Source organism: Saccopteryx leptura, chromosome 5 (assembly GCF_036850995.1).
Source record: "Saccopteryx leptura isolate mSacLep1 chromosome 5, mSacLep1_pri_phased_curated, whole genome shotgun sequence".
Taxonomy (NCBI): Eukaryota; Metazoa; Chordata; class Mammalia; order Chiroptera; family Emballonuridae; genus Saccopteryx; species Saccopteryx leptura.
In genome coordinates, this window is record NC_089507.1 from 161,164,876 (window position 1) to 161,183,461 (window position 18,586).

The following is an 18,586-nucleotide window of genomic DNA, read 5'->3' on the forward strand; positions in this document are numbered from 1 at the left end:
GAATAACATAAGAATAATAGGTATATCAGAGGAAGAAGAGAGAGAAAATGGAATGGAAAATATATTCAAACAAATAATAGACAAGAACTTCCCAAACCTGTGGAAAGAACTAAAGCCTCAAAGTCAAAAAGCAAACAGAACACCGAGTTTTCTTAACCACAACAAACCTACTACAAGGCACACCATAATGAAAATGGCACAAACCAATGATAAAGAAAAAATTCTCAAGGCAGCCAGGGAAAAGAAGAATACAACATATAAAGGAAGGCCTATTAGATTATCATCAGAATTCTCAGCAGAAACTCTACAAGCTAGAAGAGAGTAGACTCCAATATTTAAAGCCCTGAAAGAGAGGAAATTTCAGCCAAGAATACTATACCCATTAAAGCTATCCTTCAAATATGAAAGAGAAATAAAAACATTCACAAATACAGAAAAGATGAGGGAATTTATCATCAGAAAAACCCCACTCCAGGAAATACTAAAGGGGATTTTCCAACTAGATTCAAGAACAAAAAAAAACAAAATCACAAGTAAAAGCTCCACGAAGAACACAATAAAATCAAATTTAAACTGTGACAACAAAAGCAAAAGAAAGGGGAGAGGACAGAGATTAACAGTAGCAACGGACGATGAAGTGCAGAAACACTCATTGGATAGGGTACTACAATGAATATGGTAGGTACCCTTTTCATTACTTAATGGTAACCACCCTTGAAAAAACCATCACAGAAGCACATGACTAAAAAAAGGTAGCAACAGAGGAAAGAAGTATGGAATACAACCAAACAAAAACAAATGATAGAAAAATAAAAGAGAATCAAACAAGATACAAAACTAACAGAAAGCAATTTATAAAATGGCAATAGGGAACCCACAAGTGTCAATAATTACACTAAATGTAAATGGATTAAACTCACCAATAAAAAGACACAGAGTAGCAGAATGGATTAAAAAAGAAAATCCAACTGTATGCTGCCTACAAGAAACACATCTAAGCTACAAGGATAAAAACAAATTCAAAGTGAAAGGCTGGAAAACAATATTCCAAGCAAATAACATCCAAAAAAAAGCAGGTGTAGCAATACTCATATCTAATAATGCTGACTACAAAACAGAAAAAGTACTCATAGACAAAAATGGTCATTTCACAATGATTAAGGGGACACTGAATCAAGAAGACATAACAATCCTTAATATATATATATACACCAAACCAAGGAGCATCAAAATATATACTACAGCTACTTATTGACCAAAAAACAAAACCTGACAAAAATACACTCATACTTGGAGACCTCAATACACCGCTGACAGGTCTGGATCGGTCATCCAAACAGAGAATCAATAAAGATATATTGGCCTTAAACGAAATACTAGAGCACCTGGATATGATAGACATCTACAGAACACTTCATCCCAAAGTGACAAAGTATACATTTTTCTCTAGTGTACATGGAACATTCTCAAGAATTGACCATATGTTGGGCCACAAAAATAACATCAGCAAATTCAGAAAAATTGAAATTGTACCAAGCATATTTTCTGATCATAAAGCCTTGAAACTAGAATTCAACTGCAAAAAAGAGGGAGAAAAACCCACAAAAATGTGGAAACTAAACGACATACTTTTAAAAAATGAATGGGTCAAAGAAGAAATAAGTGCAGAGATCAAAAGATATATACAGACAAATGAAAATGATAATACGACATATCAGAATCTCTGGGATGCAGCAAAAGCAGTAATAAGAGGGAAGTTCATATCACTTCGGGCCTATATAAACAAACAAGAGAGAGCCCAAGTGAACCACTTAACTTCACACCTTAAGGAACTGTAAAAAGAAGAACAAAGACAACCCAAAACCAGCCGAAGAAAGGAAATACTAAAAATCAGAGCAGAAATAAATGGAATAGAGAACAGAAAAACTATAGAAAAAATCAATAAAACCAGGAGCTGGTTCTTTGAAAAGATCAACAATATTGAAAAACCCTTGGCAAAACTCAACAAGGAAAAAAGAGAAAGAACTCATATAAACAAAATCCAAAATGAAAGAGGAGAAATCACCACAGACGGCATGGATATAAAAAGAATTATTGTAGAATACTATGAAAAACTATATGCCGCCAAATTCAACAATCTAGAAGAAATGGATAAATTTCTAGAACAATACAACCTCCTAGACTGAGTCATGAAGAAGCAGAAAGCCTAAACAGACCAATTAGCAGGGAGAAAATAGAAAAACTATTAAAAACCTCCCCAAAAATAAAAGTCCAGGCCCAGACGGTTATACTAGTGAATTCTATCAAACATTCAAAGAAGACTTGGTTCCGATTCTACTCAAAGTCTTCCAAAAAATTGAAGAAGCAGCATTACTTCCAAACACATTTTATGAGGCCAACATAACCCTCATACCGAAACCTGGCAAGGACTGCACAAAAAAAGAAAACTACAGACCAATATTTCTAATGAATAGAGATGCTAAAATACTAAACAAAATACTGGAAATTGAATACAACAACATATTTAAAAAATAATACATCATGATCAAGTGGGATTCATCCCAGAATCTCAAGGATTGTTCAACATATGTAAAACGGTTAACGTAATACACAATATCAACAAAACAAAGAACAAAAACCACATGATCTTATCAATAGATGCAGAAAAGGCATTCGATAAAATACAACACAATTTTATGTTTAAGACTCTCAACAAAATGGGTATACAGGGAAAATATCTCAACATGATAAAGGCCATATATGATAAACCATCAGCCGATATCATATTAAATGGCATAAAACTGAGGACTTTCCACCTTAAATCAGGAACAAGACAGGGTTGTCCACTATCTCCACTCTTATTTAATGTGGTGTTAGAAGTTCTGGCCAGAGCAATCAGACAAGATAAAGAAATAAAAGGCATCTATATCGAAAAAGAAGAAGGTATCACTTTTTGCAGATGATATGATCCTATACATCAAAAACCCCAAAGACTCCACAAAAAGACTAACAGAAACAATAAACCAATACAGTAAGGTCGCAGGATACAAAATTAACATACAAAAGTCCATAACCTTTCTATATGCCAACAATGAAATATTAGAAAACGAACTAAAAAAAATAATCCCCTTCATGACTGCAACAACAACAAAAAAATATCTAGGAATAAACAACAAAGAATGTAAAGGACTTATATAATGAAAACTAGAAAGCATTGTTAAAGGAAATGGAAAAAGATACAATGAGATGAAAAAATATTCCTTGTTCTTGGATAGGAATAATATAATCAAAATGGCCATATTACCCAAAGCAATTTATAAATTTAATGCAATTCCCATCAAAATTCTTATGACATTTTTTAAAGAAATGGAACAAAAAATCATCAGATTTATATGGAACTATAAAAACCCCTGAAGAACCAAAGCAATCCTAAGGAAAAAGAATGAAGCTGGGGGCATTACAATACCTGACTTCAAACTATATTATAGGGCCATGACAATCAAACCAGCATGGTATTGGCAGAAAAATAGACACTCAGACCCATGGAACAGAATAGAAAGTTCAGAAATAAAACCACATATATATGGTCAAATAATTTTCGATAAAGGGGCCAACAACACACAATGGAGAAAAGAATGCCTCTTCAACAAATGGTGCTGGGAAAACTGGAAAGCCACATGCAAAAGAATGAAACTAGACTACAGCTTGTCCCCGTGTACTAAAATTAATTCAAAATGGATAAAAGACCTAAATATAAGACCTGAAACAATAAAGTACATAGAAGAAGACATAGGTACAAAACTCATGGACTTGGGTTTTAAAGAGCACTTTATGAATTTGACTCCAAAGGCAAGAGAAATTAAGGCAAAGAAAAATGAATGGGACTACATCAGGGTTGGAAGTTTTTGCTCAGCAAGAGAAACTGACAACAAAATAAACAGACAGCCAACTAAATGGGAAATGACACTTTTAAACAACAGCTCAGATAAGGGCCTAATATCCAAAATATACAAAGAACTCTAAAACTCAACAACAAACAAACAATCCAATAAAAGAATGGGAAGAGGACTTGAACAGACACTTCTCCCAGGAAGAAATACAAATGGCCAACAGATATATGAAAAGATGCTCATCTTCATTAGTTATTAGAGAAATACAAATCAAAACTACAATGAGATATCACTTTACACCTGTTAGATTAGCTATTATCAACAAGACAGGTAATAGCAAATGTTGGAGAGGCTGTGAAGAAAAAGGAACCCTCATTCACTGTTGGTGGGAATGTAAAATAGTACAACCATTATGGAAGAAAGTATGGTGGTTCCTCAAAAAACTGAAAATAGAACTACCTTATGACCCAGCAATCTCTCTACTGGGTATATACCCCAAAAAGTCAGAAACGTTGATATTTAAAGACACATGTAGCCCCATGTTCATTGCAGCATTGTTCACAGTGGCCAAGACATGGAAACAACCAAAAAGCCCTTCAATAGAAGACTGGTTAAAGAAGATGTGGCACATGTACACTATGGAATACTACTACTCAACTATAAGAAATGATGACATCAGATCATTTACAACAAAATGGTGGGATCTTGATATACGGAGTGAAATAAGTAAATCAGAAAAAAACAAGAACTACATGATTCCATATATTGGTGGGACATAAAAACGAGACTAAGAGACATGGACAAGAGTGTGGTGGTTACGGGGGGTGGGGGATGGGGGGTGGGAGGGAAGGAGGACGAGGGGAAAGGGGAAAGGGGAGGGGGAGGGGCACAAAGAAAACTAAATAGAGGGTGATGGAGGACAATCTGACTTTGGGTGATGGGCATGCAATATAATTGAACGACAAGATAACCTGGACATGTTTTCTTTGAATATATGTACTCTGATTTACTGATTGATGTTAGTTACCCCATTAACATTAATAAAAATTTATTTAAAAAAAAAAGTTGTAAACCAATGAAATAGATCATCTCTAAGTTCTTTTTTCAATCCTATTATTCAATGCCTCTGCTCATTCACCAATATACCTGGAGTTTTGGGAAGAATTTCCATTGTTACTTCTTAAATTTCCCAAATGACATCTTGGTATAAAAGCTAGAAATTAAGATTTCGAATCCTAAGATGCTTGGTTTTCACTGAATGGAACAAAACCGACATATAAATTTCCACTGAGAGCACAGCAAGTGAAAATAATAAAGCATTGTACTGGGAACTTTTCTTCAGGAGTGAGACACGCTGAGAATGGCTCTGTGTTTTGAAAATAGATTTTTGAATTTCAGTGGTACTTCACTAAAAATTAAAAACAAGGTTAAAATAGCGTAAATTATAAAGAATAACAAAATATTACCTCTCAACACTCATGCTTTTCCTCTCTCCATCCCTTGAAATGAAGAAAAAATTGTTACTTGCTTTCTCAAAGACTGAGTTCCTCTTAGTCAACGAAGAAGATTTAATATATCATTACAAAGATCTCAATGTTTTTGATTCAAACTTATATATTGTGAAAAAAAGTGATTTTTTAAAATCTAAAAATAAAACTATCACCCAAAGAATGTAGCTAGAGAAGATGCTAATATGATTACATGTTTCCTGCGTCAAATCTATCAAAGAAAACAAATTTGAAAGTAGGTTGATATTATAAATTGTTTCTAATAAAACCTAAATATCAAAATCACAACTTACAAAAGCCAGTAGCCGCTGGGAATGTAATGGCTTGCACTGATAGGATATAATTAAAGTTTAAATAATTTAATATCAATTATCAATTTTTTTGCTTAATACATTAAGTTCTCTTTCCTTTAGCCCATTCATTATTCATTATACCAAACTATAGAAAGTCAGAATTTGGCACACGGTAACAGGATGAAGACTGAAAATCTGAAACATCTAGTTTGGTTGGATTCTACCTGCTCTGATAGGAGCAGTTGACACCCAAAGGCTGAGAGATGGCATTTAGGTTATTCATTTTCCAAAGATTTAATCTTTATGAATTAAGCACTGTTCTAGGCCTTGAGGATAAAGTAATGAACAAAACAGACCAAGTGCCTGCCATTAAGAAACTTGTATCTTAGTGGAGAGAGACAAATAAATAAAAAGCAAATATGGAATATGTCATAAGGGGAGAAGTACTATGAATTTAAAAATAAAGCAGAGTAGAGATTTAGAGAATGGACAAAAAGGAAGGTAGGTCTGCTGTTTTATATTTTTATAAATTACCTGTGAATTTCACTTAAAATAACAATTAGCTGCATCTCTAAATATTCCAGATTAATATGCACTATGTTTTATCAATAACTCTATCGTGGCACTGGCCCAGTAGCACAGTTGGTTAGAGTGTCATCCCGACATGCCAATGTTGCAGGTTCAATCTCTGATAAGAGCACATAAGAGAATCAACCAATGAATGCATAAATAACTGGAACAATGAATTGATGTCTCTCTCTTTCTCTCATTCCTTCCCTACCTTTCTCTCTCTAAAAATTAATAAGTTTAAAATAATTTTTTAAAAAGAACTCACATTGTATTTAAGCATTATAAAAATAAAGAGGTTAATTTTGAGATTAAAGAAGAAAGTTTTATTTCCCATTATCTTCAAAATGCTAGATTATAGAACCGTGATGTCTTTTTATTTTTCATTATACCCACTCAAAATCAATGTCAGTTAACTGTGCTCAAAAGATTGAGAAGCACAGAAAGGTAAGAAAAGCAATACCACAAGCCTTACAATTTCTGTATGATTTAGCAGGTTAAATTGGTTAATAAAATTTATTTTATATGCCCCCTCAGTAATCTTCTTCTCTTTTAGTCTGAGTATAATAATATACAGGAGTTATTTGGAAGGCATGCCGACAGGATAATGACAAAACTGTAAAAATAGTACTGTGTTCATTCCCATTCTTGTTTTTATTTTCTCCTTTCACCACTACCCCCTCCCCTCATCAAACATACCCTTCTAGCTCTAAGATACTTTTTAGGACTAGATGAGAGTAAGAAAGAAAACACAGGGCCCCTCCTCCAGTTGTTCCTCTTCTAGATCTTTACATGGCTGCCCCGTTAGGTCTCTACCTCTGGTTGACCACAGAGATGGTATCTTAACCAACCCCTCACCCCATCCTCATCAACCCCATCATTTTTTTATGCCCTCACTCTGCCTCCTTTCTTTATTTGTTTTTGGTTACTTTCCATCTCCCAGGCTAGTCTGTAAACTCCATGAAGACAGGACTTTGTCTTGTTTACTGCTATTATCCCCAGGGCCTAGAACAGTGCTTAACACAAAGAAAGTACTCCGTATTGAATAAATGACTCTTACATATCTGCGAGAGAGAAAAATATATAGTTAGTTAAGGAAGGCTTTCAAAGAATTATTTCATCTCCTTGTTTAAAGGGTGAATTCTGGAATATGAGCCATCTTGCTTTTCTCAAAAATCTGACCACCAGTGTTCCAGTACTCTTATGTTCTTAACAAAGAAAAAGGTAAGTACAGAAAATAAGTAAATTTCATTATTTTCTTTCATCTACCCAATTGCTATAGCTAACATCCTAGGAGTTTTTATTCCTCTTTTCCTTTGCTCTCACATCTAATCTTCTTATGCTAATTTAAAAATTATATTCCAAATTGGAACCAGCCTAAATTAATTTTAAATAGTGTTAGTTATCCTTATAGGCTCCATGCAATGGTCAAAACAGTTATTTCAGCAAATGATAAAGAAAAAGCAGAATGAATATACATATGGATACCTTGTCAGGTGTGTTGAACCTAGACCCATGGAAACATGTAGGAAATAATGCCAAGATGTTTCAGAGAAAAGAAGAGAAAGTAATGCCATCTTTTGGTAGAGTTCTGTACAAGTAATAATTCCAAGGGCCTTTAACATTTTCTCTGTAACTTTTCCTATTCCAGAAACCTAGAAGAGAATCAATATTTATCATTAATACATTTTTAAATTAAGGTAAGAACTGTATTATAATCTCATTATGAATAATGTGACTATCTTTGTAAGTTACCTTCAAAAGAAAACTGTTTTAATTGCTATTTCGCCACATTTTCTAAACTAGTGTTCCATGGAAAACTTAAATTTAAAATTCCATGAAATTTTTAAAAGTACTGAAAAAAAGAGTTCTGTGGTCAGATAAACTTTGGGAATAGTAGGATAAACAAATTTTAGTTTAACTTTTCAGTGCAAGACTTATGGATCTTTAAGAAACTAGTGGTTTTGTGACCTATAAGAATAGTAGATTTAAATGGAACACTTATTAATACCTTAAAAACCACTGCTTTATAGCTACTCCTTACATACTATTCAGTAATAGTTATACATGATATATTTTGATATAGCCTTTCTTCTGAGCACTGAAAATGCTTTGTTTAAATTCACTCATATACATTATATTGAGTGAGAAAAGCAAGTCCAATAGAATATCAAATAGTATATAGTGCAATTATTGCTTAAAAAGCATATATAGCCTGACCAGGTGGTGATGCAGTGGATAGAGTGATAGCCTGGGATGCAGAGGACCCAAGTTCATAACCCTGAGGTTGCTGACTTGAGCAAGGTGTCCCTGGCTCGGCTGGAGGCCCCCCACACCCGTCAAGGCACATAAGAGAAAGCAATCAAAGAACAACTAACGTGCTGCAACAAAGAAATGATGCTTCTCATCTCTCTCCCTTCCTGTCTGTCTATCCATCCCTATCTGCCCCTCTTTCTGTCTCTTTCTCTCTCTTACAAAAAAAAAAAAAAAAAAAAAATCATATATATGCAGACCCTGGCTGGTTAACTCAGTGGTAGAGCGTCGGCCCAGCGTGTGGATGTCCAGGGTTCAATTGCCAGTCAGGGCACACAGGAGAAGCGACCATCTGCTTCTCTACCCCTCCCACTCCCCTCTTTATGTATCTCTCTCTTCCCCTCCCACTTCCATGGATCAATTGGTTTGAGTGCATCAGCCCTAGGTGTTGAGGATGACTCCATAGAGCCTCCACCTCAGGTGCTAAAAATAGCTCAGTTGCCAGCATGGCTGCAGATGGGCAGAGCATCAGCCCCAGATGGAGTTTGCCAGGTAGATCCTGGTCTGGGTGCATATGGGAGTCTGTCTCTCTATCTCCTCTCCTCTCACTTGGAAAAGAAGGAAAAAAGGGTTATATATGCAGAAAAACCCAGAAGCTTTAAAAAGAAATAAAACATACTCTCTTATAACTGCTAAGAGATCATATTCCCATTTTAAAGATGGTAAAGTATTTTGATTCTTTTGTCAAAACAATTTAAGTTCTAAATCTTTTTTTTTTTTTTCCAAAGCCAGAAACGGGGAGGCAGTCAGACAGACTCCCGCATGCGCCCGACCAGGATCCACCCAGCACGCCCACCAGGGGGCAATGCTCTGCCCATCTGGGGCATCGCTCTATTGTGACCAGAGCCACTCTAGTGCCTGAGGCAGAAGCCACAGAGCCATCCTCAGCGCCGGGCAAACTTTGCTCCAATGGAGCCTTGGCTGCGGGAGGGGAAGAGAGAGACAGAGAGGAAGGAGAGGGGGAGGGGTGGAGAAGCAGATGGGCGCTTCTCCTGTGTACCCTGGCCGGGAATCGAACCCGGGACTCCTGCACGCCAGGCCGACGCTCTACCACTGAGCAAACCGGCCAGGGCCAGTTCTAAATCTTTTTGAAGTATCTTGCCTCTTAATCTGGAGTAATCTGTACTTCAGAACTAAAATTATATATTGAGTTATAGCTAAAATGACGTACCAGTATTTTTTAATTCCTCTTCTCCTTGGCAGGGATATACTTAAAAGTCTGTCACCTATTACTTTCTTAGAACTTTTCAGCAAACAAGATTCCTAAACCTCACTTTAAGGATTTAATAGAAAAATTTCTATGAATCCAAATTTAATTATCCTTTAATTCATGTTTGTTACCTACTGTTTTAAAACTTGTCAGCTAAGAATTAGTATCACCCAATACAAATAGCCAACAGATATATGAAAAGATGCTCACCTTACTAGGTATCTGAGAAATGCAAATCAAAACTACAATGAGATACCACCTCAAACCTGTTAGATCAGCTATTCTAAACAAGACAGGTAATAACAAGTGCTGGAGAGACTGTGGAGAAAAAGGAACACTCATTCACTGTTGGTGGGATTGTAAAGTAGTACAACCATTATGAAAGAAAGTATGGTGGTTCCTCAAAAAATTAAGAATAGAACTACCATATGACCCAGCAATCCCTCTACTGGGTATATACCCCCAGCTGGTCAAATAAATTTATAAATATGATATATAGGTTTGCTGGCTTATAGGTTCGCATTGGGTGTGGGGGACAGGCTGTAAACAGGCAGGGTTGTTATACCCTAAGGCTTAGTTTTAAGACTAAGCCTTTCCCACCCTAAGTGACTTTGTATCAGAGACTTCCTTGTTTGTATATTGGATTAAAGGTTTTGATTTCTACATTATAAAATGGGGCAGACCAGGAGCTTGCTCTCTCTCGGTTTCTGAGATTAGCATTAGAGAGGAGAGCAGAGAAAGGCCACGTGGAGGAGAGGAGAAGGAGCCAAGATGGTGGAGTGCTGAAGGAGAAGCCAGTTTGTGCAGAGAGGAGGAGATGGGGAACAGAGGTGAATAAGTCTGGTGAGCTAGAGACCTTTGATTCTAGGAAACTCAGATAAGTCAGTAGCTTTGTGAGAGTTGAATGAGAGGGTTTTGGAGCCCAGTGTGTGTTTTTACTTGCCTGCCAGGTGCAAGCTAAGATTAAAGATAATGGCCCATCAGTTCATGGCTCCATAGTTTCATTACCGTCTGCCCAAATCAAATGCAAACCTGCATGGGCCAGGTGGCTGTAATGGTGGCTGTGGCTACTGGCTTTACACCCCCAAAACTCAAAAACATTGGTATGTAAAGACACATGCAGCCAAATGTTCATCGCAGCATTATTCACAGTGGCCAAGACATGAAAACAACCAAAAGGCTCTTCAATAGATGACTGGATAAAGATGTGGTTCATATATACTATGGAATACTACACAGCCATAAGAAATGATGACATAAGATCATTTACAACCACATGGGTGGACCTTGATAACATTATACTGAGTGAAATAAGTAAATCAGAAAAAACTAAGAACTGTATGATTCCATACATAGGTGGGACACAAAATTGAGACTAATGGACATGGACAAGAATGCGGTAGTTACCTTGGGGAGGAGAAGGAAGGAGAAGGAGGGGGTGGGGAGAGGGGAGGGGCATAAAGAAAACCAAATAAAAGGTGATGGAGGGCAAAAAAAAAAAAAAGAATACTACTAATGTATATTTATTGGCATTAAAATTTCATGATATAGCTTAAGTTAAGATGAAAAACATCAGAGTATGATTTCACTTAGAAATAATTTGCTAATGACTACATAGAAAATGTCTGGATGACTTCCAGTAAATAACAAATATCTGTGGGTAATAGACTCAAGATACTTTTTTCTTCTATAGAATTTTCTGTAAAGTCTGCATTTGTATTTGTTTTTAATCAATTAACACATGTTACTAATAAAATCAGTAAAAATAGAAAAAAAGAAAAAAGAATTACTATCATCCTAAATAATATCTCTTCAGAACTCAGGGTATATATAAGGTATGCCAGAAAGTTCTGTCCGTTTCTATCACAAGTTTCGACACGTAAGCACATGTTTATTTGGCGCATGTGTGCCTCTCTATTTTTTTTTTTTTTTTTTTTTTTTTTACAGGGACAGAGAGAGAGTCAGAGAGAGGGTTAGATAGGGACAGACAGACAGGAACAGAGAGAGATGAGAAGCATTAATCATTAGTTTCTCGTTGCGACACCTTAGTTATTCATTGATTGCTTTCTCTTATGTACCTTGACCGTGGGCCTTCAGCAGACCGAGTGACCCCTTGCTCAGGGACCTTAGGTCTGAGCTGGTGAGCTTTTTTTTTTGCTCAACCCAGATGAGCTCGTGCTCAAGCTGGCGACCTCGGGGTCTCGAACCTGGGTCTTCCGCATCCCAGTCTGACACTCTATCCACTGCGCCACAGCCTGGTCAGGCTGCCTCTCTATTTTTATCACTTAATGTATACATACTGACATAGCAAATTAACTAAAACAAAGTTGATTCACGTTAGTCTTATGTGTGAAGTGATAGTGTACCCATGGCTACTGATAAAGTTCATTTACGCCAGTGTAATTTTTACGAATTTCAACAAGGAAGAAATGCTACAGAAGCATGTCTGTCACATCCACCATATTCCCCGGACTTAGCACCCTCCGACTATCACTTGTTTTTGTCCCAAAATTTTTTAAAGGGCAAAAAATTCAAAAATGAAGAAGATATCAAACAAGCACTGGTTCAATTTTTCACATCAAAAGATAAAACATTTTTCAAAAATGGGATATACAAATTGCCCACACACTGGCAAGAAATCATTAATAATAATGGCAATTATGTTATTTAATAAAGTTTATTGACGGTAAGAAAAATTTGTATTTTCTTTATTCCAAAAATGGACAGAACTTTCCGGTAGACCTTATATATAGCTATATATATAAATATATATATTATATTTATGATAAATTTACATAAAATCTCACCTTTCTAGTGGGTAAGTCCTTGATGAAGTCCATCACAGCTTGTCTGTTGGGGAGAATTTGGTATTGTCCATTTGGTTTATTCTTATCACTGCATACTTTTGCTAACATTGTATTTGGGGCAATGCCTTAAAAGAAGAATACTATGATGAATCAAAGAAGTTGATATGTATGATTTTAAAATATATGATGACAATATAAAAAAATAATAATGTTAAATGCAAAAAATCTGAAATGATGTAAAATGCTATTTTAAAATAACAGTGACTGAAAAAGGTAAAAGGATTTTTTAAAAAGCCTTATAATCACAGACAACAACATGGTAATTAACAGAAAATAAAGGGCAGGGTGCGTGTAAATGGTGATGGAAAGAGACTTGACTTGGATTGGTGAACAATACAATATACAGATCATGTGTTATAGAATTGTACCCTTAGGCCCTGGCCGGCTGGCTCAGCGGTAGAGCGTCGGCCTGGCGTGCGGGGGGCCCGGGTTCTATTCCTGGCCAGGGCACATAAGAGAAGCGCCCATTTGCTTCTCCAGCCCCCCCCTCCTTCCTCTCTGTCTCTCTCTTCCCCTCCCGCAGCCGAGGCTCCATTGGAACAAAGATGGCCCGGGCACTGGGGATGGCTCCTTGGCCTCTGCCCCAGGCGCTAGAGTGGCTCTGGTCGCGGCAGAGCAATGCCCCGGAGGGGCAGAGCATCGCCCCCTGGTGGGCAGAGCCTCGCCCCTGGTAGGCGTGCCGGGTGGATCCCGGTTGGGCGCATGCGAGAGTCTGTCTGACTGTCTCTCCCTGTTTCCAGCTTCAGAAAAATACAAAAAAAAAAAAAAAATTGTACCCTTAAAACATACAATTTTATTAACCAATGTCAGTCCGATAAATTCAATAAATAAAAATGCATATCTATGTTTGAAAGAGAATATTCAGAGTAGCAATAAATTGTAATTATATGCCTTGTTAAAAAAAATAAAATATATAAATAAAAATAACTGAATTATTATTTATCTCCCCAGGGCTTCCTATGGTTTTAGGAAAAGAAATTATGTCAGTTATTTTTGCAGCAGAAATGAGGACTATTTAAATCTCAATGGTATTTTAAAGTGTAAGAGTAATATCTGAGTTTAAGTAATATTGTTAATTTACTTATCTACAGTAGAAACATAGGGCTACCTTATAGAAAAGATCCAGGATATAAATTAGAATGTATGTTTACTCTTTGAAAAGGTCTTCTGTATAGAATATCCACACACACACAAAATAAAATTAAGAGATTTTGGGTTGTAGTACATTTAAAATAATGATAATAAAATGTGTACATTCTTTTTATGTTACTCACAGAGTAAATTTCTACTTTTACAAAAGGTGTTTTATAATTTCTAGGAGTCTTAATGATGATAAATTGAAATATGAATTGTTTGATATAATCATTAAATAGTTAATTTCAATGTTTACACACATCTTTCTAGTTTTATTACTTATTCTCATGCTTTAGCATAGAAAGAAAAAGCTAACCTGTAGTATAGCTTTTATAAAATAATTTAGGATCCTTATGATGAATATCAGTCTCTGTGCTAAACAGTGTTACCCTTATGGGATACTGATACTCGTAAAGCTCTCATTCCCTTTACTGATGATCCTAGATTGTTATGTTGCTAATTGGTGATTCTTCTGTCTACTACTTTTTGGCTCTCCAGGGTCTCTTCTGCACTATAAACCTGGAAGGGGCAATCTATCAACGGAAAACTAAAAAAGTACTATGTCCAAAAATAATTAAATTATATTTTGTGCTTAAAAAAAGGAAAGCTACATGAGATTTATAATAGTTTTTTTCTTTGGGCTCAAAGGCTTTATTGGCTTAATTCCAACTTACCTGCAGGTTTTAAGCATACTAAGTAGGTTAAGTTGTTAGAAGTTAAGAATCAAAAAATGGATAAATGAAATGATACTCTCCTTTATAATGAAGAACTACTACTATTACACTTGAATTAGCCAGTCCGAAAATTATACTATTGTAGTCATCAATATCCTGTTTTAAGTACCTGCACTTGCTGTCAGTGTTGTTTTTTGCTCAATTCTGAAACGAATTTCCTTTACCACTTCCTCAGCTGATGTTCCAAAGACAACTGAGTTTTGAAGTACTTGAGGGTTACTTTTTTCTTCACTGTTTGCTTGAGAAGTATAACCTGGGGGCTGCAAATCAGGAGGACTGTCTTCGAAAAGTAATGGAGAGATAGATCGTTCATGCTCACTTGGTTTATTAACTTCCTTTCCTGATTTATCTAAATTGTAAACAGGAATAGTAATTAATCTTCATTTTAAGAAGGACATACTTCATAAATCAGGTTTTGCTACATTATATCTAAAGACAAAATAAGTCTAGTTTTGTTTTTAAGAATCAAGATCAGAATGTCATCTTTTAGCCCTGGCCAGATGGCTCAGTGTTAGAGCATCAGCCTGGCATGCAGGAGTCCCAGGTTTGATTCCCGGTCAGGGCACACAGGAGAGGTGCCCATCTGCTTCTCCACCCCTCCCCCTCTTCTTCCTCTCTGTCTCTCTCTTCCCCTCCCGCAGCCAAGGCTCCATTGGAGCAAAGTTGGGCCGGGTGCTGAGGATGGCTCTGTGGCCTCTGCCTCAGGCGCTAGATAGAATGCCTCTGGTTGCAACAGAGCAATGCCCCAGATGGGCAGAGCATCGCCCTCTGGTGGGTGTGCCGGGTGGATCCCGGTCAGGTGTATGCAGGAGTCTGTCTGACTGCCTCCCCATTTCCAACTTCAGAAAAATACAAAAAAAAAAAAAAAAAAAAAGAAACCTTTGGATCATGAAACTTTTGTTTCCTCATATGTAAAAGAATAAAAGTAAGTTCTGAGGCAAAGAAGGGAATTGGGGAGTTGTTAATTTGGGAAATGAAGAAAAAAATCCCAACCAATGTTTTGATATGTTTAAAGAAAATTAAAAAAAAAAAAAAACCTATTTGGAACTACAATGAAAGTCCACTTTAAAGAGGTAAGTTCCTCAGATTCAATGCATTCCAATACTTTGTTAGTAAGATTTTAGGAAAGGAATTGCCAAAATTACTTTTCTCAGGGACTCTGAACACTCTTAGAGTTGTGACCCACAGGTTGAGAACCGCTGGTCTAGAGATTTAAAAATTTCACTTGGTTTAAAAGTGACACTCCACATATTTTACCCCAAAAACCCAATGGTATGTTTTAAGTTTCTGATTCTTCATAATAAAGGTATAGTTAGTCCTGCCACCTATGCATGCTAATATATAAGTCCTGCCACCTATGCATGCTAATACATAAATTAACTGAGTTAATTCAAATTCAGAAAGTTTTGTTTGTTTTTTAGTTTGATTGTTCTAATAAATTGCTTACCATTTCCTAGAGAGTTTCCCATTGTAATGACATACTTTCTTTTGTCCTCAGGCCAATTTTGTCTTTCCTGTAAGTGCTTTGTTATGTTCAAGTAGGCCTCATCAAGACTCATGGTCATAAAATTGGGATCATAATAAGCAAGTATTTCCTTAACCTTCAAAAGAAATAAAATAGTTTAAATTTTGCTGCCATAACAAAATCTTTCACATACAGCTGATAAGAAAAATTAATATTCTTACTTTGCAGCTATAGTAACAATCCCGCAATCTATAGCTCAGGGATTTAGGAAATAAGTAATTTACTGCCAGGACAAATTTGTCCAAATTCTCTTTTATATTAAAATATATCCTGAAGGCAGAAGACCATGAAATAGCTTTATTTGATACAATCTCTATTTAGCTACCTATATCTAGATATAGTAAGTGATTCAAATAAAAATCAAACATCACTCTGGTAGGCACAGAAAATGTGGTTAAGCCACACAATTTTAATAGTTGATCAAAAGTAGAAGTGGGAACAATAGGGTGGGGATCCTGTTCCACCTCACCTTTTATGATGGTTTTTGTACATTTTTAAAAGGAATAATCTTACATAAAGGTATTATGTTGCTTTACAAAGTAGTCCTATTTTAATTAATTATACCATGCACATAAAATTCCCCTCAATACACACATTCCAGAAAACAAAGCTCAATTATCAGGATTTGTAATGGAAAAGATGACAAAATCTGTAGTGTTTGTGACAGTAATAAATGGTGGAGAACAGTCTGGAGTTGCATCTCGGAATAAAATAAATACAAAAAGAGATCAGAATCTGTATGATTCCAGTGTTGGGTGAATAAGTTTGTAAACTGCAAGTTTTATGCCCACTCTGTTAAAGATGGCTGCTGCTCATGTGATGATGCTCTCACGTAATACAGCTAATTGCCTTTCTGATGGCTCAGTGTTAGAGCATCAGCCTGGCATGCAGGAGTCCCAGGTTTGATTATGCTAATGTGTAAGGGGCTTGGTTATGCTAATGTGTGCTGGAGGAGGGACTTTAGTGCCAAAAAGTGTTAAAAGGAGGAGCTAGGAGGCCATTTTGCAGAGACCAAGTTCTTGCAGAGAGGGGAGGAGCCCATGTTGTAGCAGGGGAAGGAGAGGTCATGTGGAAGATCCAGCTAAAATGGAGGCATGCAGAGGGGACTGAGTGAGGCCTTTCATTCTAGCAAAAACCGGAGAAAGTCAGTGGCTTTGGGAATCCAGAATGGAAAAGGAAGCATTTTCCTGCTGTGTGTATTTTCTCGCCCACCGGTTGCAAACAGGAATAAAGGAAAATGGCCCACCAGTTCTTGGCTCAACTGTTTCTTTACGATCTGTCTGAATCAAAGGCGAACCTAAACCTGCATGGGCCAGGTGGCTGTGATGATGGCTGCAACTACTGGCTTTACATCCAGAAATGCCTTATATATAAGATAATTTTATTAAATAAAACCAAATTTTTTAAACTTTTGAAGTATTAGCTGAAATTAGAGGATATGGTTGCCAAAATAATGTTAGAAAAACATTATGTTATGATTAAATCTAAAAGCTATCTGCTGCATCATGAGAAACCCTTTCTTGAGGATTTATAAAAAGAAGACTTTTTAGCTCAATCTAATTATGAACAGCTGAGTAAAAGGTAATTTTAGAAAATGGTGACATAAAACTTGGCCAAGCTTTGTCAGAGAGTACCTTAATTAGCTCTGCTCTTATAGAAGAAACTATTTTTATGATGTTCTCAAATAGAACCTTTCTAGTGAAAATGAAACTGAAAAGTTTGTAGTTAGCAGACAATTAAGATTATTCTGAATGGGAAGTATTCCCTAGGGCAGGGGCCGGGAACCTTATTGGCTGAGAGCCATGAACGCCACATATTTTAAAATGTAATTCCATGAGAGTCATACAACAACCTGTGTACGTTATGCATTCTCCAATAAAAATTTGGAGTTGTCAGGGAGGACAGCTGTGATTGGCTCCAGCCACCCACAACCATGAACATGAGTGGTAGGAAATGAATGGATTGTAATACATGAGAATATTTCATATTTTTAATGTTATTATGTTTTTTATTAAAGATTTGTCTGCGAGCCAGATGCAGCCATCAAAAGAGCCACATCTGGCTCATGAGCCATATGTTCCCGACCCCTGCCCTAGAGGCATTGAGTACTAACATCCTTTACAGCTTTAAGAATGAGAATAAACAGCTCCTGAAGATGGCAGCGGAGTAGGCAGATGCACAGACTCCCAGCTCTCACCACCAAACTGGAATACAAATAAATTTAGGAACAATCAGTGTGAAAAACCAACTCTGGACTATAAGAACAGCTCTTAAAAACCAAGGAGCAAAGAAGAAGCCACAACAAACTTGGTAGGGAGTCCCTGAAGATCCCCTGCTTACAGGAACAGAGGAAGCGGTGAAGCTGAGAGCCCAGAGGGGATCTCACTCCAGGGAAAAAGCAGAAAATACTGCTCACAGCCACCTGCCTGGTGACCAGGGAGTGAGGTGTGTTGAAAGGGCTGGCTTGTCTTCCAAGAGGAAAGGGGAGAGAGAGGGACAGACAGTGAGGGGCAGAGGAATGCAGGGGACAACCTTAGAAGCTGAT

At 36.6% G+C, this 18,586-nt stretch overlaps 1 protein-coding gene across 5 annotated transcripts in view; it reads right to left on the reverse strand.

Moving 5' to 3' along the window:
* Window positions 1-18,586, reverse strand: part of POLK (DNA polymerase kappa) — a 125,816-nt gene that overhangs the window by 24,764 nt on the left and 82,466 nt on the right. For all 5 annotated transcript variants that reach the window (XM_066386356.1, XM_066386355.1, XM_066386357.1 and 2 more), the window contains 5 exons: window positions 15,964-16,117; window positions 14,626-14,865; window positions 12,589-12,713; window positions 7,747-7,913; window positions 5,357-5,389 (listed from right to left, as the gene is read on the reverse strand). In XM_066386356.1, the coding sequence (XP_066242453.1) occupies window positions 5,357-5,389; window positions 7,747-7,913; window positions 12,589-12,713; window positions 14,626-14,865; window positions 15,964-16,117 (719 nt within the window). The remainder of the gene's footprint in view (window positions 1-5,356; window positions 5,390-7,746; window positions 7,914-12,588; window positions 12,714-14,625; window positions 14,866-15,963; window positions 16,118-18,586) is intronic.